The 25,359-nt window shown below is 48.6% G+C and overlaps 1 protein-coding gene across 1 annotated transcript in view; it reads right to left on the bottom strand.

The window, feature by feature from the left end:
• The window catches only part of LOC137426900 (cytochrome P450 3A30), an 84,769-nt gene extending 80,946 nt beyond the window's left edge, over positions 1–3,823 (bottom strand). The window contains exon 1 of the mRNA XM_078778886.1: positions 3,658–3,823. Coding sequence (XP_078635012.1) covers positions 3,658–3,734 — 77 coding nt within the window. The 5' untranslated portion in view covers positions 3,735–3,823. The remainder of the gene's footprint in view (positions 1–3,657) is intronic.
• Positions 3,824–25,359: the final 21,536 nt, after the last annotated feature.

Genomic DNA, 25,359 nt, shown 5'->3' with positions numbered 1-25,359 from the left:
GAAAAGGCAAAATATCAGAAATTGAAGGCTTTTTTATTTTAAACGATTCATATAAACATCCGTTGAATCATATCACATGCAAATCATCAAAATCTAAACAGTACATGGCGCCCATTTTGAAAAAAGATTGAATTCTACAAAACAGAAGCGGCCACTACACGTCTTTCTCAGTCGCACGTTTATGTGAGAAGAGTGCGCGCCGAATCTGTAACACGGAAGCGGCCGCTACACCTGTTTCTCAATCACTTTGCACATGCTGCCATGTTACTTCGGAGCCGCACGTTTATATAGGAAGAGTTCGTCATAAGTCGATCTACTCTCTCCTGGTACCTAGAATAAACAGTATTTGTAGAATTTCAACAAAAGCCACATCACTGTTCATGTCGGTAAATATTATTCCATCATGTTTGGAAAAACTGGAAAATTGGAAAACTGGGAAAAATTGGAAAAACAATATAGCCTATTTTACTCCCAGGGGTCCCAGGAATACCCACCCAAAATATCGTTGCGATCGGTTCAGCCGTTTTTGCGGTACCTTTGAACAGACAGACGGGCATTTGTTGAATTATAGTAAGATAACAGAAGGGATTGCCCATTACAAGATCATATTATCACAACATATGACGTCACATGGTACAACTCCTAATTCTACTTGGCGTGTAATGAATCATGGCAGCACAAAAGTATCTAACTTTGAGGATGGAAACAACAGTTAAAACAAATAAGTAAATCCTGTTACGGATTCGTCACTTCCGTTGTGGTGGCTTTCATCCACTTGAGACATTTCTGGTTCCATGTATTATTATTATTGTTGTTTGAGGGAAATAGCAATTATTATTGTCAAAAGGTAAAAGGAACGTTTTTAAAATGAAACAGGAACCGGACGGCGATGAAGAAGAAGAGAGAAAAAGAGGGCGGGGCGAGTGAAGTCGGACAAGAAGCGAGTCGCTTCAAGGGGCGAACGTTGTCGAACGAAAGTCGCTAGTGAACTTTCGGGGTTCCTGGGAAAGGAATTCCTACGACAGAGTTGTCATCGCTGTGACCGGTCAACCTGCGTGTCAGATTTTGCGATCGATTCAGGAGAGAATCATCGCCATGCCGTGCGCCACAAGACCGGGTCGTCAGCCATTTTGGCTCGCGCAGGACTTGTGCTTCGCTCGCGGTTTCATCTCTTTTCGACCATCTCCACCGCATTCAGACGTCGATCTGGGGCGTGTGTGTGACGTGGCCTTTTGAAGGTTAATTCGTCCATACCCGAGGGTGTGATCTCTCAGTCGCCTGTAGGGCGCCTTTGGATTTCCCAGGCGCCTTGAGGGCGCCTTTGTACAGCTTCAGCTGTGTGACTGTACTTGCCATCCGCACGGGATTCTGGTCTCGATTGGACCTCGTTCTGGCGATCGCTGGAGCGAATCAATTTCGTCTCGAAGCCGGGAATAAGAGACATTGGGGAATGTTCGGGTTTTACTCACTTGGAGCACAGCGAGTTCAATATTACAAAACTGATGGTACCATTATAGGACATATTGATTGTACTTTTGAATACTATTATTGTTGTACTGTTATTCTTGTGTGATCTTCATACAATATTTGTTTGGGAGTAACAATTGGGGTGGCTTCTCCCTTGATCTTTGACATACAGAATAACACATTTTTCTGCCGTCACTCCTCTCGGGGCTCGGAGGTACACCGTGACCAGGGGTTCTGGGAGGAGCACGTAACAATACTTTAAATGGTAATTGATCCGCCATGAGAGAAAGGGAATCTGTAAAAGGGGATTCCTTTCTCTCATGGCGGATAAATTACCATTTAAAGTATTCACTTCTATTTTGTCCTGATTCCAGTTAGTTTGTTTTAACAGCAACAGAACTGGTCTCATCACCGCACACAGAAAAGAGACGTTGTAGGCTCTCCATTCCGCGTGCCAAATTTTACTGTGCCATATTTTTCTCCTTCCTGGATCACAAGGATAAAGATGCATCTTCCTTCCTCTGTCTGATGAATTGGAACTGGCCCATGTTGACCAGCATGGCGTCTTTTACACTCAAAACAGACTTTGGAATGAAAAATTATAATGACGACGAGATGTAAATGTCAGAGTCCACAAAGATTCACTCAATACAGCACTTTGCTCCGCGAAGATGAACTACAACATGGCGCCTTGCAGTCATGTGATCACACTTTTTTTTTGTATACAGAATCGAGAAGAGCTAACATTTATTTCACAAACAAATCAAACAGACAAACAAAATATATAAAAAGAGGGAGTGGTAGACAAGATGGGGAGAGAAGGGGAAGCACACAAACACAACATTTGAGAGCAGGGACATCGGGAGATGTGTGGGAGGGAGAGGGCTTGGGGGGAGGAGGCGTGGGAGGGGGGGGGAGGAGGCGTGGGAGGGGGGGGGAGAAGTATAGAAGTATAAAACACAAGGACACCAAGGACTTCCAGGACAGAAGTTGGTATTTCAGAAAAGTGGATTTGGGGTGAAATTAGCAGGGGTAGAAAAGATCAAGGTTTTGGATGGGGGAAGATAAGAGATGGTGGTGAACAGCTGTTTTAAAGACCTGGAGGGAGGAGTGGGATTGAAGAGAGTGAGGGAATTTGTTCCAGAGGCGGGAGAAAAGAGGAATGAAGGAGTGAAGGTGAGCAGAGAGTCTTGATTTTGGCAGTTTAACGATAAGAGGGTTGCAGGCAGATCTTGTGCGACCTGTAGGAATATTTGGGGGACAGAGCCCAGAGAGAGCTGGGGGGGGGGCAAGGCCAGAGAGGAGCCGGTAGAAGACGGAAAGACCACCAACCTGCCTGCGGTGAGTGAGTGAAAGGCCCTTGGAGTTAGTTTCATCGCGGCAGATTCCAATGATTTCCATCCTCCAATCACAATCGTTTTCACTCAAACCGAGTTCACCTAACTGTGGTGTTCTATGGCTGCGCCAGTGGGTATTTGTGCCGGTTGTTTGAGTCCTTTACGACGTCCTTAAAACAGTTTTTTTGTTTGGGATGATTTTCACTTTTGTTTGACTGCCAGGCAGGTCGGCACAGTACTGATAAACTTCGGGTTTGCTTTCCAATTCATGTTCCGATTTGTGTTCAAAATGTAACAATTTTAAATGAGTTGTTCCTCAATCATAAACCAACAACAAACTGATAAGACAAGAAGTGATTGATTAACACCACTTTTCACTTTGCGTGCACGTGGTAACGATATTATGAGTGTCCTTCCAAGGAACGTCGACGCACGAGGTCATTAGGTCCATCAAAGCCTGTGCAATGGCTGCCAACCTATGTTTATTTTATTTTATGCTGAGCATCAAGGAAAGCAGCAGCACGCACCATTTGTGAAGTCTTTGCTATGACTCGGTCGCGATTCGAACTCGAAACTCCCAGAAGTTATCAGACGAGTTATTATTCTCACAGATGGAAAAAGTTTGATACACATCACGTGATCGACATCTTTCAGATACGTTTCAGCAAAACTTTTGCAATCACTGCTGCGGAATATAAAACGTGGGATAATCTTTAATGTACAAAGTCAAACAACTGTGAAAGTAAAATCAGGGTTGTGATAATTAACCGATTTACCTCACAAACCGAAGCAATCGGTACAAAGAGCACGATATATGTATATATATGAAGATCGTGCAGCACCAAACACTCACATAGCAAAAAGCACGCAGGTGGTGATGATCAGAACCCACGTCGTGGGCGACAGGAAGCTGAGAAACGCCAGCGCCATGATCCCGTTTACCTGTGATCAAGCCGCTGTGTTGAAGTAAACTCGCGCTTTGGTTCCGGGAACAAAGGTTTGGTGCACGTTGGGTGGATTACGGGGTGAAACGTAAGCGACGCGACACGTAATTGGTCAGCACGTTCAATGACGTCACGTCGTCATCCTGGTGAACCCAATGCCTGCAGAGTGCAGATCGAGATCAATTACGGTGTTTGTTGTATCGTTTTTCTCACCAGTAACCAAAAAATGAACCCATTTTATAAGTTCAACGCTTACATTGGGATGTTTGGGATGAAGGAGATTGTTGTAAATTATCTCGTCAATGCAAATTTAATAAAGGCTTGAGCCGTTGACGTTTTTCTCTCTGTGCAAGATCGAGGCTCATGGAGGAGCAAGATCGAGGCTCATGGAAGAGCAAGATCGAGGCTCATGGAAGAGCAAGATCGAGGCTCATGGAAGAGCAAGATCGAGTATGAAATGAGGATGTGAAAATCAAGAAAATATAATTTCAGAAACGGAAATGTTAAACATATTCTATATGTCAGTCGTTTAAATAACACTAAAGCGCGGTATTACGCGCGCTGCTTGTGAGCAAGGAGGAAGCGGACAACGCGGTAATTTGTAAGAGTCTTTATTCAAGAGCTCACTGTAATACTGAGCTGCTCAGGGCTGCGCACCCCGTCTATATCGTGAGGCCACGCCTCTCTCCCGGGCGTGGCCCACCCCCACTTGGTGTGCAGGGTGATGTCACCACGTCAGTGCTTTCGTGTCCGCCACACGCGCCCCCCCAGAATCCCCGCGCACCTGAAGGGTCAGTTTGCGGGGCAAACGGATGACCCGGCCGAAGCGCCCCCTGGCGACTGGCGGCGTCTGGGATGCAGGGATGCCATCTGGGATGCCTCCAGCTGCCCCTGGGATGGGTGCAGGAGCGGGGGGCGGCGTGGCGGCGGGGCTGGGCGGTGCTGGGGGTCTGCCCACAGGGGGGCGGCCCCGACGCGGGGGTCGGGCCACCGGCGGTGGATGGTCCACGTCGAGGTGGGCCGGCTTGAGGCGGTCCACAGAAACGCGGTCAGGAGTACCGCCGATGTCCAGGGTGAAGTGCTTCACCCCGGTCTCCAGCACGCGGAAAGGCCCGTCGTACGGGGGCCGCAGTGGTGTCCGATGGGCATCGTGGCGGACGAAGACGTACACCGCCATGCGAAGCTCCGGGGCGACGTGCGTCGGTGGGTGCCCGTGGCGTGCCGTCAGCACCGGGGCGAACCTCTGGGCGGTCTCCTGCAGAGCGGAGCGCTGCTGTGCCGCGGACCATGGTGCCGTGGAGTCGGGGAGGAACTCGCCCGGCACCCGCAGCGGTTGCCCTAAGACCAACTCCGCCGCGGATGTGCGCAGGTCCTCCTTGGGCGCCGTCCGGAGGCCCAGCAGGACCCAGGGGAGCCTGTCGACCGAGCCGCCGTCGCGGAGGGTGGCCCGGAGCGCGGCCTTCAATGAGCGGTGAAATCGCTCACACAGGCCGTTAGCCTGGGGGTGGTAGGCCGTGGTTCGGTGCAGCCGGACCCCGAGCCCCTGCGCGACCGCCCCCCAGAGCTCCGAGGTGAACTGGGGGCCGCGGTCGGACGAGATGTCTGAGGGGGCACCGAAACGGGCGACCCAGGTGGCGATGAAAGCCTGCGCGACGTCCGCCGCCATCGTCGACGCCAAGGGCACGGCCTCCGGCCACCGGGTGGTGCGGTCCACCATGGTGAGGACGTGGGTGAAACCCCGCGAGGGGGGCAGAGGTCCCACCAGGTCCACGTGGACGTGGTCAAACCGGCGTTCTGGCACCGTAAACGGGGCCAACGGGGCCTGGGTGTGCCGGTGCACCTTGGCGCGCTGGCACGCGAGGCACGTCCTGGCCCAGCCGCGGACGGCCTTCCGGAGGCCATGCCAGACGAATTTGTCGGCGATCAACCTTTGGGAGGCCCTCGCACCCGGGTGGGACAGGCCGTGGATGGCGTCAAACACCTGGCGCTGCCAGCCTGCGGGCACGATGGGGCGAGGCCGCCCGAGGGAGACGTCGCACAAGAGGGCCGCACCCGTGCCGTCGAACGGCACCTCGGTGATGCGGAGGCCCGTGACGGCGGTCCGCAAGGCCTGGACGTCGGGGTCAGTGGCCTGGTCCGCTGCCATCCGGGCATAGTCGATGCCGAGGTGGACTGCGTGGGCGACGGCCCGGGAAAGGCAATCCGCCAGCGGGTTGTCCTTCCCCGTGACGTGCCGGATGTCCGTCGTGTACTCGGACACGGCCGAGAGGTGACGCTGCTGCCGGGCCGACCACGGCTCGGTGACCTTGCCCATCGCGAAGACCAGCGGCTTGTGGTCGACGAAGGCCGTGAACGCATGGCCCTCGAGCAGATGGCGGAAGTGCCTGACCGCCAAGTGAAGCCCGAGCAACTCGCGGTCGAAGGTACTGTAACGGCGTTCGGGCGGGCGAAGCTGCCGGCTAAAGAACGCCAGCGGTTGCCAAGCTCCACGCACCCATTGCTCGTGCACCGCGCCCACCGCGTAGTCCGAGGCGTCGGTGGTGAGGGCGATCGGCGCATCGGGCGCTGGGTGCGCGAGCATGGTGGCGTTAGCCAAGGCGAGCTTCGCGCCCGTGAACGCCGCGTCCATCTGCTCGGTCCAGGTGACGTCGCCTTTGCCCGGCTTTCCTCGGAGAGCTTCGTGCAGGGGGCGCAGGAGCTGGGCGATACGGGGCAGGAACCGATGGTAAAAGTTCACCATGCCCCGGAACTCCTACAGCCCCCTGATCGTGCGGGGGCGCGGAAACCCCTTCACCATCTCCACCTTGGCCGGCAGGGGGACGGCTCCGTGCCTGGTGACGCGGTGCCCCAGAAAATCGAGTTCTGCGACACCGAACTGGCACTTTGCGGGGTTCACAATCAGGCCATGCTGGCCCAGGCGTTCGAAGAGCATGCGGAGGTGGTGTAGGTGCTCTTCGCGGGACGCGCTGGCGACGAGGATATCGTCCAGGTAGACGTATACAAAATCCAAGTCGCGCAGGACGCTGTCCATCAGCCGCTGGAACGCCTGAGCCGCATTCTTCAGACCGAAGGGCATCCGCAGGAATTCGAAGAGTCCGAACGGCGTGATGACCGCCGTCTTCGGGACGTCCTCTGGCCTGACGGGGACCTGATGGTAACCGCGTATGAGGTCCACCTTCGAGAAGAAGGACATGCCTGCCAAACGGGCGGAAAAGTCCTGAATGTGGGGGACGGGGTAGCGGCCGGGGGTGGTGGCGTCATTGAGACGGCGATAGTCCCCGCACGGTCGCCATCCCCCGCCGGGCTTCGGCACGATGTGCAGCGGCGACGCCCAAGCACTCTCCGAGCGCCGAACGATGCCGAGTCACTCCAGGGTAGCGAACCCCGCTTTTGCTACCGCCAGCTTCGTCGGCTCGAGGCGGCGTGCCCGAGCATAGACCGGTGGCCCGACGGTGGGGATGTGATGGGCCACCCCGTGCTTGACGGCCCCCGCCGAGAAGGTGGGCCGCATGAGGGCCGGGAAGCCGGCGAGGAGGCGGGTGAATTCGTCCGCTGCCGGAAGCGTACAGATCAACGTGGCCGGAACCGAACCGTTCAGCAAGCCGCTTGGCAAGCCGCTCGGTGAGCCGCTCAGTGGGCTGCTCGACGAGCTGGGCAGCGCACAAGCGAGCGAGCTGAACGTCTCGGCCTGGACAAGACGTCTGTGCTTTACGTCGACCAGGAGCCCATTTGCGCACAGGAATTCCGCGCCAAACAGTGCCATGGGCACATCGGCGGTGATGAACGACCATCGGAAAACCTGCCCTCCGAACCGCAGAGAGGCAGCGTTTTCCGTACGTACGGATGGGCGTCCCGTTTGCGGCAAGCAGCGCGGGGCCCCCGCCCGCGGCGTGCTTGTCCGACGTACCGGCAGGAACGACACTCACCTGCGCTCCTGTGTCGCACAGGTAACGGCGCCCGGATAAGGTGTCCGTGATGAACAGCAGGCTGTTCGAACGGCCGGCGCTCATTGCCACTATCGAGCGCCGGCCCGGGCGTTTCCCGACCTGTCGAAGGAGCATGGCGGATGACACTGTCGAGCCTCGTGGCCGAACCTGGCGTGGAACCGGCACCAGGTGGTGGAGCTGGAGGAGCGCGGCTGGCTCCACCAGGCCGGTGGAGCCGGCGGTTTTCCCCGCGGTGGCGGTTTTCGCCGTGGCGGTGGGCGGGGCGTGGCGGCGGCCACGAGGTGCGTATCAGCATGCTGTGTATGCTGTGGAAGCTGATGCTGTGGATCAGCATCGGCCTCGGGATCCACGAGGTGGGCCGCACCGACTCTCGCCCGCGTGTCCGAAGCCGCGAAGTACCTGTCCGCCACAGCGGCCAATGCTCGGGGTTCCGTTAGCACGGTCCCGGCCAACGCGAGGCGTACCTGTGCTGGAAGTTGGCGATGGAAAAGCACCCGGAATAGAGAACCAGGGGCTTCGTCGCCCAACAGTGACAGCATATGGTCCATTCGGACCGACGGGCACGTGTCGCCGAGCTCGGTGAGATCCAGGAGGCGGTCGGCCCGTGCGTCCTCCGTGAGGCCGAACGTGGCTAGGAGCAGCCGCTTGAGTGCCTCGTACTTGTGGCCGTCCGGTGGGTGGCGAAGGACGGACACAACTCGAGCGGCCGTGCCGGGCCCGAGGGAGGCGACGACGTGGCAGTAGCGCGTGTCGTCGTCGGTGAGGCGCCGAAGCTGAAACTGGGCTTCGGCTTGGACGAACCAAACTTCGGCCTGGGCCTCCCAAAATTCGGGAAGTTTAACCGACATCGCGTTGTTGGCCATGGCAATGGCGTCGTGTTTGGAAGGATCGCTATGGCAGATCCAATGTCGAGGGTCACCAGTAAAGCGCGGTATTACGCGCGCTGCTTGTGAGCAAGGAGGAAGCGGACAACGCGGTAATTTGTAAGAGTCTTTATTCAAGAGCTCACTGTAATACTGAGCTGCTCAGGGCTGCGCGCCCCGTCTATATCGTGAGGCCACGCCTCTCTCCCGGGCGTGGCCCACCCCCACTTGGTGTGCGGGGTGATGTCACCACGTCAGTGCTTTCGTGTCCGCCACAACACCATTACTTTAAATAACATTAACAACTATAACGCCACTCAGTAGAGCGCATACTCCCGCCGTGGGTTTAGTTGGAATAATACGTTTTGTTTTACATCCCCTCTCCCCAAAACAATAAATGAAAAAGAAAGTAAGCCCTAACTGTCAGAGAATATATTTTGATATATCTCGGAATTAGAGGAGAAAAACATCATTTAAGAATAAGAATAAAAGTTTTAATGCAGTTAAACAGAAAAAATATTTCCCAAAAAAAATTCCCCAAAAAATTCCTGGATCCGGAATAATATCCTGAGCTTCACCAAAAACTAATCAATTCTTCCTTATCCCAAGGGCAATCATCCCACCAACTTTCATCCAAATCCGTTCAGAACTTTTCCAGATATCTTGTTCACAAACACACGAACATACGAACACACACACACACACGGACGGACACGATCGAATGCGTTACTCCCTGGTGGGAGTAATAAACCTGAAAATCGCAGAGCCAGAACCAGAATTATTTATTTGGTCTGGGAAGCCCATGCGAGGTTTCTTCTTCTTCAGCCTCTCACAACCCTTGGTGAATACGCGATCTTTAAAAAAAACAAAAAACACCAGCTGGCAAGAGTGGAAAGATTTACAGAACTCCGCCACATCACGTCGCAATCCTGGCCAGAAAAAATGTACCAATATTCTGTCACATGTCTTGTTCACTCCAAGGTGCTCGGCCAAAGGTGTCTCATGCGCCAAACTCAATATCTCCTTCCGGTACGGCGGTGGCACCACAATTTGGTCATGAACTTTCCACTCATCATTTGCTGGCACCTCCGCTGGTCTTCATTTCCTCATTAGTATTTCCCCTTTCATGAAGTTACCAACAGGTATCTTCATAGCCTCTTCCTCTGTAACGGCTTTATCAATCAAACTCCGGAGCTCCGAATCTCTGTGTTGTTCTTCAACAAGTCTCTTTCGGACCAGCACCGTTTGTTCAGCCTCGTTCCCAGATGTCTCCGACAGACACTCCATTTCCTCTTTTGGTCCAGATGCCACATTTTCCTTCGGTTCCTTGATGTCACTCCCTTTCCTATTACCTCTTCCAGACTTTTCCTCCAATATCTCTATGGAACCCAAATCCACATCGCCTTCCTTCTCCTTCTCTTCAGAGTGCTTCCTACCCATAGCACGATTCACGGCACAGGATGGAAAGATACCCGGAATCTCCTGCTCTAACCGTGCGGTGTTATTTTCCATACTGGGCTTTTCAACCAACATCGGATTACCAGAAACTCGAACACCGGCCAAATCATTCCCGATAATAAAAGAGATTCCCTCTACAGGAAGAGTGGCTTGGAACCCCACAGGGACGGGTCCTGACACCAACTCAGACTCTAAATGGATGACATGAAGAGGAGCTTTAACATAGCCACCAACCCCCTGTAAAAGACAACTAACCCCCGTGGCCGTCTTCTCCGACAATGGCAAAATGCCCTGAAGCATCAAAGATTGATGTGCTCCTGTGTCCCCAATACCCTAACAGGTCTCTGGTTCGTTAAGTCCCCATGCAGTGACACAAACCCCTCGGAAATAAAAGGTTTGCAACCCTCTTGGACAAGGTCGTTCTGTGATGCCATAACTTTGGCACGGGAACCTTCACATGTCAGTGTCCTCCAAGGACGATTTCTCGCATTGGCCAACGCATTCGGAGTTGCACTAGTCTGCTCCGCTCCTGATTTTTCCTTTTCAGGGCGTAACATTGGGACATAAAATGCCCAGGTTTCTTGCAAAAAGCGCAAGTAGGCCCGGAGGAAAAACTCGTGGTCTGCCTCGGGCCCCCCGGAAGATAGGTATGTCATGGAACTGCAGTCTTCTGATCCCTAAAAGTCGCGGTATCAGATTTGTCCCCATAGTCCTCTCTAGGCCGCCTCCATGAAAATATTTGTTCTCCGATCCGGATTTACCATATCTCCCCTGGCTAACTCTAGGCGGGAAGTTATGTTTCTGGAACCCCATCCAGTGGGTCAAGGAATAGTCATCTGCCACTGTTGCTGCTTCATACAACTCCGGTACCTTTTTTTCATCCAGACGTACTTTAATGTCAACGTGGACACACTGTTTGAATTCCTCCACCAAGATCAATTGTCGTAAAAGGTTGAAGTCTTTCCCAATCTCCTTCGAATCACACCACCTATCAAACATAGTTTCCTTCATTCTGGCAAACTCCACATGGGTCTCACTCTCCCTCTTCCAGGCATTCCTGAATTTTTGTCGGTAAGCTTCAGGGACCAATTCATAGGCTTTGAGAATGGCTTTCTTCACTATCTCATAATCTGCACATTGGTCAATCGGTAAAGCCGATTAGATATCTTGAGCTTTACCCACCAGAACACTTTGCACTAACATAGTCCATGACCGCACAGGCCATTTCAACATTTGAGCCACCTTCTCAAAGTGTAAAAAAAACTTGGCTACCTCCTTTTCATTGAAGGGTGGAACCAGCCTCACATGCCTACCAACATCCCAAGAGTTCTGACTGGTTGTCGAACTAGCCGGCATGGATACTACTTCTCTCCGTTCCCCCAGTAATTCCAGCTCCTTGAGTTTAAGTTCCCTCTGATAATCCATGTCCCATTCCTTTAACTCCCTTTCCGCTTTCCTTTCCTCTGCTCTTTCCTCTGCTCTTCTTTCTTCTTCAGCTCTCCTTTCCTCTGCTCTTCTCTCCTCGAGTTCCTTTTCAGCTCTCCTTTCCTCTGCTTTTTCCTCTGCTCTTCTTTCCTCGAGTTCGAGTTCCCATTCTGCTCTTTCCTTTTCAGCTCTCCTTTCCTCTGCTCTTTCCTCTGCTCTTCTCTTCTCGAGTTCTCGTTCCTGTTCTGTTCTTTCCTTTTCGGCTCTCCTTTCCTCTGCTCTTTCCGTTTCTGCTCTCCATTCCAACTCTTTTTACCTTTCCTGGCTCTGCAGTTGCATCTCCATTTTCCGGAGCTCCACATTTCCTTTTTCCTCTGGTAACCAATCCAAGGCTACCTCTTCCCATGTTCCTTGTCCCACTTGAGACTCTACCACCAATGTCTGCATCTCTGCTTTCTTCATATTAACTCGGACCTCCAAGTTAAAATATTTGGCCAATATCATGAGTTCCGATCTTTTTAACGCCTGGAACTGTGCCTCATTAGGGGACGTCGCTAACCTTTCTGCGTCAAACACCATGGTGACTATTAGTTAGCACCTGTTAACTTTTAGTCCGGCAGCTAAATAGGGATTTTTAGCTGAACCTTGCACTAAAGGTCCCACAATGGTTTTTTCTTGATTTTGCATCTTCAGACCATGTAGAATCAGAAACTCGAGGGTGCCAAGCTGGCACCCTTGAGCGTATTGCAGAAATCGCGGGTTACCAAGTTAACCATTCCCATCGATTTGGGTGTAAATAATAACAACGAAATCTGCATATATTAGCAACTATAGCTGCCCTGATATTGATTAATATGTCAATTCGTATGTTTTCTAACACGAGGAATCCGTTGGACACAGTATGTTGATGATTGAAGGTCAAGGTCATATTGCAATGTCAAGGTCACACCAAAAATATGATAATTCGAACACTGTTTTATTGTTAAAACTAAATATTTCACCACACTGAGTAGTGTTATAGTGTTCTAAAGTGTACATAAAGTGGACACATTATGTTGATGATTGAAGGTCAAGGTCATATTACAATGTCAAAGTCACGCCAAAAATAATAACAGCGGTCTTCACATTGTTAATTCGTGCTTTCCTGTATTTTCAGATAAGAAGCATGGAGTGTGTATTCAGCAGAGTTGATGCCTGCAGTCATCCCAATCAGCCGCTATCAGTTTGCACAGAATGACGGATATCAAGTATTATCGATGCAAGCAAACTTAGAGACGATGGTTTGCATGTCGACATCGCGAATAACTTCTCCGATGATTCCAATTTCACAATGCACTATCACAAAAACTGCGTTTCTTCATATACTTCAAAATCTCATCTAAATAGATTACGGAAATAAGAATCTCGCTCCGTTTCCCCACTACCTCACGGAAAACGTCAATGTCACTCTGACCTTCGTAGTTTTGAATTCAGGAGAGACTGCATCTTTTGTGGAACGCCATGTGAACAAGATAAGAAAAATCCGAATCGCCAGAAGCGGCGGGTAGTCTTGTGTAGAACTGCTGATCGTATCCATCATAAACCATTCAAGACAGCAATACTGGACAATTGTCACGCGGGTGCAGATCAATGGGCTAATGACGTATTAGTGAGAATAGAAGGAGCTGTCAGTGATCTGCATGCAGCAGACGCTATGTATCACTATGACTGCAAGACTAAATTTATGGCACCCAAATCGGTACAGCTTGCAGCGACACGTGCTACTGAAGTTCATGGACCATTAATAGTAGATGCAGCTTATGGCAAACTGGTTTCAGATATAGGTGCGGATCGATCGCGCATAAGAAATTCAACAGAAATATACAAACTTTACCAAAGCCCTGGAGGCACCGTCATGTCAAAACGAACATTACTGAGTGCAGTGTCTACGCATTTCACAGACGATCTCCTCGTTTTTACAGCAACAGGCATTGCAAGCATACTTGTGTTCCGTGATAAAACCAAAGATGTCTTCATTATGGTTCCTGATGATGACGATGATGACTTAGAACAAGCTATTAGAAAAGTGGTGAAGCACGTGAAAAGCGATACTAAGACGATTCCGCACCACAAAGAAATATATCATTGTCGAATGAACACTGATTTAGCAGATGAATACACAAGCCAAACTATGATGGATCTTCTCACCAAACTGCTACCTGGCACTACTCAGAAACTACCGGTGATAATGATTTGCAATATGATTACGAATCTCCTAACCAAAACCCCCAAACCATTGCAAGTTACAATTGGTGGACTGATAAAAGAAAAATAACTAATTCAAAAGTTATACGTAGTGTGTTCAAAAAGTATCTGACCTTTATTTTTCGTGCGTAAAAAAAAAGAAGCTAGTGAGGCGTTGATTGGTGCACGTATGTAGGCGATCCTAATGCGCATGCATGAATTTTTTCCCACCTGCAGAAGCTGTCATTCGAAGGCAGACCGCCGATGAGTGAGGAAATGTAAGTGAGCGCCGTCGGATTTTCGTTTTTGACAAAATGACGGAAAAACTTGAACAACGCCACTGCATCAAATTTTGTGTAAGTTCGGTGTCGTGTGCTCATACGATGAAGTGTTGAGGTTCCGCAAGTCTGCAGCCATTGCATCAAAATAAGTCACTACCAGAGGACTTGTCCATGTATCACAAGAGAGAGCAGGCCTTGTACAAGTTATTGTGGACAACTTTGATGCGAACATTTCCAGTCAGAACGGCTTGCAATCGACGCACGCACTTGCAATGCTTCTAACACAAACGTGCGCCAAAGCAAATGAAACAGCGGGGCCAGAAACAATACGTTTTCATTACGAAATTTTCGTTTTCGTTCATTACGTTTCGTTCATTACGAAACAAATTTCATTACGAAATATGAAATGACTGTACAAGTGGATGACGATGTTTCAGTCCAGAGATATAATGGGCCGAAGAAGCCAGATATGCCACTGAGTAGAGCAAAGAGGTCGATTTTATCCCTAAAAATCCTCGCAACACAGGTGATCGCACTCCAGAGGGCATATTTGAGGGACTTCGACTTTCTATCACAAATAGTAGGGGGCAAGGCATGTCCAGAGTGGAATGGATTCAATAGCGTTTTGAATAGACACGAGGGTCACACAGTAAGGCCAGCAACCACATGTGCCTACACGCCTTTGATTGATATGAAGCCATCTGACCCAGACACTATGTTAACAGCTATGCTAGAGGCAGAGAGGCTTATGAAATCAGTCGGACAAAATATAGTAGTATTCACATGTGACCAGCAACTTTATAAAGTAGCAGTGAAGATTACATGGGCATACCCAGAACGATTCCAGAACTTCATTCTACGTTTGGGAGGTATGCACTTCATAATGAACTTCATTGGGTGTGTCGGAACCCTGATGGCAGATACTGGGCTGTCAGATGTCATTGAAAGTGCTTTTGGAGGTGTTGCTCACATGCTGGCAGGCAAACGGTTTCCACAGAACTATAGAGCTCTGCGAATGGTAGTTGAGGAGCTACTTAGTAGCATAGTGCAGCAAACTGACGATCCAAATGACCTAATGTCCGTATTAGAAGACAGAGCTAACCAAAGCAGAACCACGCGGCTCTGGGTAGATATGTTGATCAAACCAGTTCTACTAATGATGTTGTTTTGTCGAGCTGAGAAGGAAGGAGACTGGGCACTTCACCTGCTTGCTGTGGAGTATATGATACCCTACTTCTTTGCAGCTCATCATCCCAATTATGCTCACTATGGTCTTTGTTATCTCTGCTCAGTTGCAGCGATGCCGCCACACATCCTCAAAAGATTCATGAATGGAGATCATGTTACCCGGCACACGCCAGGCACTTGGAATGGCATGTGGACCGACATGATGATTGAAACGACATTCATGCGGTATGGAAAGGGACCCAATGGCATTATCGGTATTACACTAAAACCAAACACCCTGAAGACGTGGGCCCTCAGCCTTCACATTTTTAGTGTTCTGGCAAAAGACATGAGAAATTTGACTCATATCTACACAAAGAGGAAACGAAAGCTCGGGTGACATCAGATGCTAAGGACAGAACGAAAATCAAGCAAAAACTGGAAGAATCAGTTGATCCACTTGATCCAGCCACTCACCCAAATGATCACATCATCCAGATTGTGAGTGGTAGAATAGCTACCGATCCTAACATAAATGTACATGAAGCGGTGTCAATAGGTCAGCAGATGATGAAGCAGTATGAAAGCACATGGCCTCAAGGTTTCCATGATACTCTTCCTAAACATGTGCACACTATGGCAGACTCGAAAAGACATATTAAAATAGGCTCGACAAAGGTATATGACACCAATCTGATTTATTCGCGCATTATCGGTCTGCAGGCTTCTGGTAGGGACTTGAATATTGAAGAAGTTCTGAAGTACGAGTTAGCACCGATGCCTACTTCAATGTTCACTAACACTGGCGAAATGAGATTAGCAATAAATAAATCCAAACTCAGAAACCGGTTAAAAGTTGAAGTGACTGCAAGATCTGTACACAAAGCTACCAGTGTGATAGTCGACGGTTCCGCCATATTGTGGGTCGTTCACTGGTCAACGCAAGGTACAGTGCAACAATTTCTCGACAATTTTGTTGCATATGTGGCAAGTAAGATGAAGTATTCTGATGTATACCTAGTGTTTGATAGATATGTAGACTATAGTATCAAAGGTGTTACTCGTGCATCAAGAGGGAAGGAAGCAAGCAGAAAACATCATCTCTCACGTTCGATGCTTCTTCCACCACAGAAAGTTGTATTAACTGTGACTTATAACAAAGTACAGCTGATCCATCTGATCGTTGACACACTATGTCAGCAGAGAGAACAGTTAAGGACGACCCGCCACAAATTGGTGGTAACAGGAAGCGATCCGGTCCCTGTGGAAATAAACCAAGGACTAATGATCCACCGGGAAGACATGAGAAACACCCAAGAGGAGGCTGATTTGATCATCATCCACCAGATGTTATCCATTGTGGAAGAGGGTGCTATGAACGTTAATATCAATGTCATTTCGGATGATACTGACGTGTTCGTACTATTAGTCCACTTTTATCAGCAAATGCAGCTCACGTGCCCTGTAACGATGGAAGCCACATCAAAAGACAGGAAATGTATTGACATCCAAGCAACTGCCTTCCAGCACAAAGACATTGCAGGCCAACTATGATCAACTCATGCCTTATCAGGATGTGATAGTGTGGCTCAGTACTGGGGCATTGGAAAAGTTAAAATAGTGAAAGTGCTTCAAGCAGGCCATCAACTATCTGAAATGGGAAATATCACAGCTCAACTTGCAGATGTTGTCCAAGAGGCAACTACATTCATAGCTGCGTGTTATGGACATGCTGAAGCCACATCTATGACCGATGTGCGCTACAAAATGTGGAAAGTGAAAACAGCAAGGGCAAATATTGTCTCTGCTCCAAAGCTCATGTCTCTGCCCCCTACCAATGAATCTTTTCAACTTAATGTAATGAGGGGCCACTTACAAGCCTGCCTCTGGAAACATGCCGCAGAAGCTAGTCCACCAGACATGGACCCTACCATGTATGGATGGACAGTTGGACACGAGATACAGAGAACAAAACTTTGCAACCTGTGATGGTTCCACAGGACACAGCATCTGCACCGGATGACATACTCAAACTGATCAAGTGCACTTGCGAAAACTGCAAGTCATCAAGGTGTTCATGTTCATCTTCAATGTTGCCCTGCACAATATTCTGTCATTGTGAAGGTGGATTGGACTGTTGTAATGAATGTACTAAAATGGTAGTGCCGGACGTACCTGATGAGGAAGATGTAAATGCATAATTATAAACAATTAACGTGATAAACTGATTAAACTAGGACGCTGAAAAACATTATCATACACAGCACAATTACCTTATTTGTGCTGCTTATTACGGCATCGCTTATCTCACATTTTGCTGAAATCCCAGGGGGGGGGGGGGGGGGGGAGGGGGTAATAAACAGTACCGACTGTACATATAATATACATGTATATGAAACCGTTGATGCTCATATTGTAATAACAATTAAGAGCTTTATCATATTTGAGCAAATTGTGTTGGGCTGACCGCTGAACTTTTCCGTGCTTTAGACTCATATTTAGCTTCGTAATAATATGTTGTCCTTATGGTCGGACTTATACACACTTATTTTCGTGTCAACATTATTAAGTTTTCGTTTAAATATCTAGTGTTTAAGTTGTATCTACAACTGGTGACATTTTATGTACACTTTAGAACACCATAACACTACTCAGTGTGGTGAAATATTTAGTTTTAACAATAAAACAATGTTCGAATTATCATATTTTTGGTGTGACCTTGACATTGCAATATGCCCTTGACCTTCAATCATCAGAATAATGTGTCCAACGGATTCCTCGTGTCAGAAAACATACAAATTGACATATTAATCAATATCAGGGCAGCTATAGTTGCTAATATATGCAGATTTCGTGTTTATTATTTACACCCAAATCGATGGGTATGGTTACCTTGGCAAGCTGCGATTTCTGCAAAACGCTCAAGGGTGCCAGCTTGGCACCCTCGAGTTTCTGATTCTACATGGTCTGAAGATGCAAAATCAAGAAAAAACCATTGTGGGACCTTTAGTGCAAGGTTACCTCAAAGTTCTGCTGGACTACTTCACACAAAAAATTTCAAATTTTTAGAAAAATTTGGGAATGTTAGAAAATTCCTAATTTGGGAATTTGGGGAATGTTAGGGCATTCTATCCCGGACGAGCCCCCAATTTCTGTTACGTGCTCCTCCCCAAACCCCGCTCACGGTGTACCTCCAAGCCCTGAAAGGAGTCACGGCAGAAAGATGTGTTATTATGTGTGTCAATGACCAATGGTGAAACCACACCAACCGATTGTTACCAAAAAACAAGTATTGTATTAATGTCACACAAGAATAACAGCACAAGTACAATATACTTTCAATTGCACAACCAAAATACCATATAATTCCTATGATGGTACCATCAGTTTTTTACTCAATAACTCACTGTGCTCCAAGTGAGCGAAAAGAACATTCCCCAAAGTCTCTGTCCCGGCATCAAGCCAAAGTCGATCCACGCTCCAGTGATCACAAGAAAAAGGTCGTATCGAGACCAGAATCCAGGTCGGCTGACAGTCAACGCTGCCAAAGAGGCGCAAAGGTGCACCCAAAAGGCGACTGGGAAATCACACCTTCAGGTATGAACGTTCAATGGCTCTCAAACGAAGAACCGCAAATTCCAACTCAAAATCCACGTTACACACGGAAACCAGGCTAACGGCTGGGCGAGGTGAAAAGGCTGGAGTGATGCGAAATGGCGGACGGGGCGAAATGGCGGGCGGGCCCGTAATGGAGGCGTACCTGCTCTCCGACAACGATTCTCTTCGGAATCAACCGCAAAACCCATCACGCAGGTTTATCTGTCACAGCGATAACCACTCTGTCACAGGAATCCCTTTCCCGGGAAAACCAAAGTTCGCTCGTGACCCACGTTCGCCAGCGTCTCCTCGAGACCTCAAAGCAGCTCGGCTTTTTCTTCCCGACCTCTCTTTGCTCCGCTTTTTTGCTTCCTCCTCTTCTTCTTCCGGTTTCCCCCGATCCGGTTTCCGGTTTCTTTTAAAACACTCATTTTTCACCTTTTGAAAACAGTTATCTCCATTTCACTCAAACTATACCAAGAATAGTACATGGAACCAAAAATGCTTACAGTGGATGAAAACCACAACAACGGAAGTGACGAATCCGTAACACATACGAAGTGGGATATCGCGTCTTCTGAAAATTTAAATTTTATTCTGAGGTGAAAATAAAATCCGCGCGGGGTAGTGACGGTCTCTCGACGGAGGAGGAGGTGAGCTATATGGATGAAGAAAGAATGGAAGATGGGGGGAGCATTGGGGGTGAGTTGGAGGTAGTTGGGGTGGAGCATAGTGATGGAACTTCCCCCGCCACAGAGCCGGCTCCTATAACGTACCAGACCATATTCAATCTATTGAAGGCCCATTATGAACGAATGAATAACAAAATGGATGCTTGGAGTGAGCGAATGGGAATTAAAATTGATGAATGTACGAGTAACTTGAAGGAAGGATGAAGGAATGGTGCCGATGGGGCCCAGGAGGAGCCAAGGGTGGCAGAAAATGAATCTAAACGGGGGGAGTTAACTGGGACAATGGAAGAGTGTACGGCCCATGCAGATATGCACGGGGCTCAGGAGCCAGGAATGGCAATTCAATTAAAATTGGAAGGGAATGGGGAGTTACGAAATTTGGATGGGGAATGTGTACAGGTAGATGTGGAGTGCCAAGAGGTGAATGGGGAATGTGAAAATTGTAATGGAAAATGTTTGATACATTGTGACCTGGAAGGTTATCGGGGCCGGGTGGATGTCACAACACCTCAACCGGGGGATGGATTGGAGTTCTTGCTGCACAGGTGCAGTGGTGCAGAGCAAGAGGGGATAACAATAGGGGGGGGGGGGGGGGACCGAGTAATGCAGCCGGACCGGGTATTTATTGGGGAAGGCCTGATGGAGCCAGAATTGATGGGGGATGATGATGAAAATGATTTGATCCAGTGGCTGGGGACCTGGGACAGTCCCATGGAGGTAGAGGTTGACCAGTCCCAAAGGAGTTTGGGGGAGGAGGTGAGTCGGTCCGGGGAGGTGGTTGAGGTGACTGAGGGGACCCTCATCGTGCACACGGAGGCTTCGAAATTGCATAACCAGTTGGGTGAGTGTTTTGGCTCTGAGCTGGATTTGGACCTTGGAGAGTCGGGAGATCGAGCCTCAGACAATTTGGTCCCTGTAGGGAATTTGGAACATTTGCAAGGAGGGGCAGAACAACCTGAGGGAGGAGTTGTTACTTGCAGCTGCGGTTTGACACAGGTGGTGAAAAATTGTAAAAGAAAAGAAAATTACATTTAAATGGGAATTTGATTTGGAGCAGCCATGGAGGGAGTTTGTCCCCGGGCTGTGGAATTTGGACCAGGAGAGGTCGGTGGAGATGGCCTCGGGCAAAAGTTGCCCCTTTGTAAATTTGGGAATGCCAGCCAACTGGGGGGCTGTGCTGGCGAGATTTGGACGTGGTGTCCAGCCATGGGTGTCGTGGTACAACCCGGGCCCCACGGGGGGTCTGGTGGAGTGTGGCGTCCCTTGTCCATCGGGGCACCGCCCGAGCACATGGCTCGGGCCGGCAGGGTCACCGGACCCTGGTGGGGGTTGAGACCTCCAGGGGGTCCGAGGTGGTTCCTCAGGTGCCTGGGATGGTGTATATTGAGGACCACTATGGGGAGGTGTTGTGGGTCGTGCTTTGGTGGTGGCATCACGGACAGCCAACCTGGGCCCAATGTGGTGACCACCCGGGCATGCGGCCTGGCACCCTCTCCCTGAGACTCTGGGACAGCCAGCATGTGGTGACCTGCCATGCTGTGTTGGTCTATGGACGCGGGTCGAACCGAATGGACAGGGATGGACATAGCCTGCCGGACATCCATTGGGGCATCTGTGGAACATGATGGTGAGAATGATCTTCCACAGATGTCTCGTTATGATTTGTGGACTCTCGGTTTGGGAAGAGAGCCATGGGAATGTGATCGGGAATTTGTAACGTGCCGAGCATATGGGCCATGTTTGTTTGTTTGGCAAATGTGTTAGTTTGGCGCATGTGTTTGTTTGGCGAATGTGTTTGGCGGATGTGTTAGTTTGGCGCATGTGTTTGTTTGGTGGATGTGTTTGTTTGGCGGATGTGTTATTTCGGCGGATGTGTTTGTTTGACGGGTGTGTTAGTTTGGCGGATGTGTTAGTTTGGCGCATCACATATGTTTGTTTGGTGGATGTGTTAGTTAGGCGGATGTGTTGGTTTGGCGGATGTGTTGGTTTGGCGAATGTGTTAGTTTGGCGAATGTGCTAGTTTGGCAAATGTGTTGGTTTGACGCATGTGTTAGTTTGGCGAATGGGTTGGTTTGGCGCATGCGTTAGTTTGGCGAATGTGTTGGTTTGGCGCATGCGTTAGTTTGGCGAATGTGTTGGTTTGGCGCATGTGTTGGTTTGGCCCATGTGTTAGTTTGGCGAATGTGTTGGTTTGGCGGATGTGTTGGTTTGGCGCATGTGTTAGTTTGGCGGATGTGTTTTTTTGGAGCATGTGTTAGTTTGGCGAATGTGTTGGTTTGGCGCATGTGGTAGTTTGGCGGATGTGTTGGTTTGGCCCATGTGTTAGTTTGGTGAATGTGTTGGTTTGGCGGATGTGTTGGTTTGGCACATGCGTTAGTTTGGCGCATGTGTTAGTTTGGTGCATGTGTTAGTTTGGCACATGTGTTAGTTTGGCGCATGTGTTAGTTTGGAACATGTGTTAATTTGGCGAATGTGTTGGTATGGCGCTTGTGTTAGTTTGGCGGATGTGTTGGTTTCGTGCATGTGTTAGTTTGGCGCATGTGTTAATTTGGCGCATGTGTTAGCTTGGCGGATGTGTTGGTTTGGCGGATGTGTTGGTTTGGCGAATGTGTTGGTTTGGCGCATGCGTTGGTTTGGCAGATGTGTTGGCTTGGCCCATGTGTTAATTTGGCGAATGTGTTGGTTTGGCGGATATGTTGGTTTGGCGCATGTGTTAGTTTGGCGCATGTGTTAGTTTGGCGCATGTGTTAGTTTGGCACATGTGTTAGTTTGGTGAATGTGTTGGTATGGTGCTTGTGTTAGTTTGGCGAATGTGTTGGTTTGGTGAATGTGTTGGTTTGGCGCTCGTGTTAGTTTGGTGAATGTGTTGGTATGGCGCTTGTGTTAGTTTGGCGAATGTGTTGGTTTGGCGAATGTGTTGGTCCGCATATGTGAGTTTGGCGAATGTGTTAGTTTGGCGATTGTGTTGGTTTGGCGCATGTGTTAGTTTGGCGAATGTGTTGGTTTGGCGGATGTGTTGGTTTCGCGCATGTGTTAGTTTGGCGCATGTGTTAGTTTGTAACATGTGTTAGTTTGGCACATGTGTTTGTTTGGTGGATGTCTTAGTTTGGCGGATGTGTTAGTTTGGCAGATGTGTTAGTTTGGCAGATGTGTTAGTTTGGCTGACGTATTGGTTTGATGTTTGTGTTAGTTTGGTGGATGTGTTAGTTTGGTGGATGTGTTTGTTTGGCAGATGTGCTAGTTTGGCTCATGTGTTTGTTTGGTGGATGTGTTAGTTGGGTGGATGTGTTAGTTTGGCGGATGTGTTGGTTTGGAGGATGTGTTAGTTTGGCGCATTTGTTTGTTTGGCGCATGTGTTTGTTTGACGGATGTGTTGTTCCAGCACAGACATCCGCCAAACCAACACACACATGCACCAAACCAACACACACATGCGCCAAACCAACACACACATGCACCAAACCAACACACACATGCGCCAAACCAACACACACTTGCGCCAAACCAACACACACATGCGCCAAACAACACACACATGCGCCAAACCAACACACACATGCGCCAAACCAACACACACATGCGCCAAACCAACACACACATGCGCCAAACCAACACTCACATGCGTCAAATCCAACACACACATGCGCTAAACCAACATAATCCATGGGCCAGGTAGGGTCCCTCTGCACCCCGCCCCACCCCCCTCCCCCCCCGCCCCACAACCCTCCGACCCCGTGTTTTTCTGGACCATTGAGGTCCCCTGAAGTGGAAATCAACTGGTAACAGTTAACAAACAGGGACCCACTGTCAATTTGGGACCCATATTTGATGGTGCCCCCAAAACACCGATTTTGTCATCGATGTCGCGCCATATTTAACGCTCTTATTTTTTTCAGTGTCTGTGATGGTTAATATTGCTCCACAGCACAAGTTTATATATCAAAAGAAAGCTGATCATCTACTTATCATAATAAAATATCTATATGACAGATTTAAGGGTAACCTGGTTGGCATACCTGGGGTTGAATAGCGGTACCCCATTTTTTCCTAACTTAATGCGGAATCGAATAAAATATTTCAGCTTATATTTAAAATACGGGTTCAAAATACCTGATATGCATAAATAGATATTTTTCTATCATTGTACATTATCTCAGCTTTCATTTGATGCCATAAACTATCCCATAGCACCCAAACCCGTTTTGATACATCATGTCGAAGATACCACCGGTTCGTGGAAAAATGGTCTTCTGATACCGGTGTTAAGGTTCTTTTCTCAACCATCGAAGAAGCGCTATTTAAACGTACAAATTTCATTCATAATCACATTCCCCTGTTCACCATGCCTCCCAAGACATGAGGAAGTCCAAGCAGCTTAATTATAACAAAGGTTTTATTTTCATCTGCACAGTTTTAGGTTTCCCATTTGAACCCACCGAACAGTATTGTCATGTTCATAAATGTAGAAAATTTCCAAATTTTAATGTAAGTTTGAAAATTTCACTGGAAACTATTTTATTTGCCCTATAAAACACAAATTTATTCCCCTAGATATACAAAGAGCCCCAAATATCCGAACAATATCAATACTCAGTTTATATCCACCAGTTAAACACGTCATATCCTGTAAAGTAATAGTTGTAATAACTGCATTTAATATTCAACTCACACAAACAATCGAATTGGATTATTGTTATCATCATGGTGATATAAACTTTCATTAATACTGTGAAGAACAGAATTTGACACATGTCAAGTTTATATGAAATAAGCCAAGTCGGGCTGTGCCTTGTTGCATGAATGTCCCCTACACATTCGACCAAAGAGACATTACTCATCATAATCACTGTCACTGTCATCAACATCGCTCTCCAGTACATGCTCCATGTCATCAAATGTATTGTCAGCCGAGTCATCGTCACTGTCAGTATCATCAGGTGCGACTTCAGCTATGTCAGCCAGCTCTCGTGGGAGTAGCTCTCCTTCATACCAGACAGGAACCAGGTTGTCATTCTCCTCTTCCCAGCCATGACCTTGACTTGGCTTGGGAATCCTTGGTTTAGGAACATGCGCTCTCTTCCAAATTCCTACTTGATGATTGACCCTCCAAATGTGCTGTGTGAGGCTCCTCTTACATGGTGGAGTATTGGCCATGTCAACATTGCCTGAAGGAAGAAGACGTTTCTCCTTGGCACATAACTCATTTATGCGGATGAGTCTCAGATCGTCGAAACTTGACATCTTTGATGCTCTACCATACACGGCACATGTGAAGCTGTTCAGTTCATCATTCAGCTCTCCTGGTATATGCCACGTATCTCCAAGCTTCTTGAGTTTGGGGATGTATTTCGGGCGGCGCAGCAGAGTTTTGACAGGCTTGATTTTGCCAATCCCTCAGAAAGCACTTGTGCTGTCACAGCCACTGTACGCGTGGAGAGCCATAAGAGCTGTACATTTCTCTTGGCCGAAGTCTGCTGCCATCTTCCTGACGTTGATCAGCCTCTGCTTATTTCCTGTGCCAGTGTCGAACAGTTTCGTTATGTCTTCCATGGATGCAGCATAGTGCAGAAAGATGAAGAAGACATCCGAACCTGGGCTCTTCACTCGAACGAACTCGTAGTTTCTGCTTCCAGCGTAATTGACATATAGTATTATGCGTGAGTCTGTTTCTTCCTGTGACGATTCCAGCAGAGGCAACTCTTGGGCATCTGTTTTCTGGTCATCAGCAGATGTGAGCATATGTGCCTTCCCTTCACATATAAAGATTACAAATCTTCCGTGCAGCCGTGAGGCATACTGGTCGCTGCCCCAGAGTCTGAGCAGCAATCTGATGAACTGGATTTTGTTTTCACCATTGGACAAAAACAATTTCCAATCATGTGGTTTCTTGGTAGCTTCACCTTTCAGTTTAAGCTTTTCTCCACAGCCACGGCGTCGCCTCTCCATTGACTTCACAGA

Source organism: Myxine glutinosa, chromosome 5 (assembly GCF_964187855.1).
Source record: "Myxine glutinosa chromosome 5, kmMyxGlut1.1, whole genome shotgun sequence".
In the NCBI taxonomy this organism is placed as follows: Eukaryota; Metazoa; Chordata; class Myxini; order Myxiniformes; family Myxinidae; genus Myxine; species Myxine glutinosa.
Note: the sequence above shows the minus strand (reverse complement) of the source record. Positions and strands in the feature narration are given on the sequence as shown.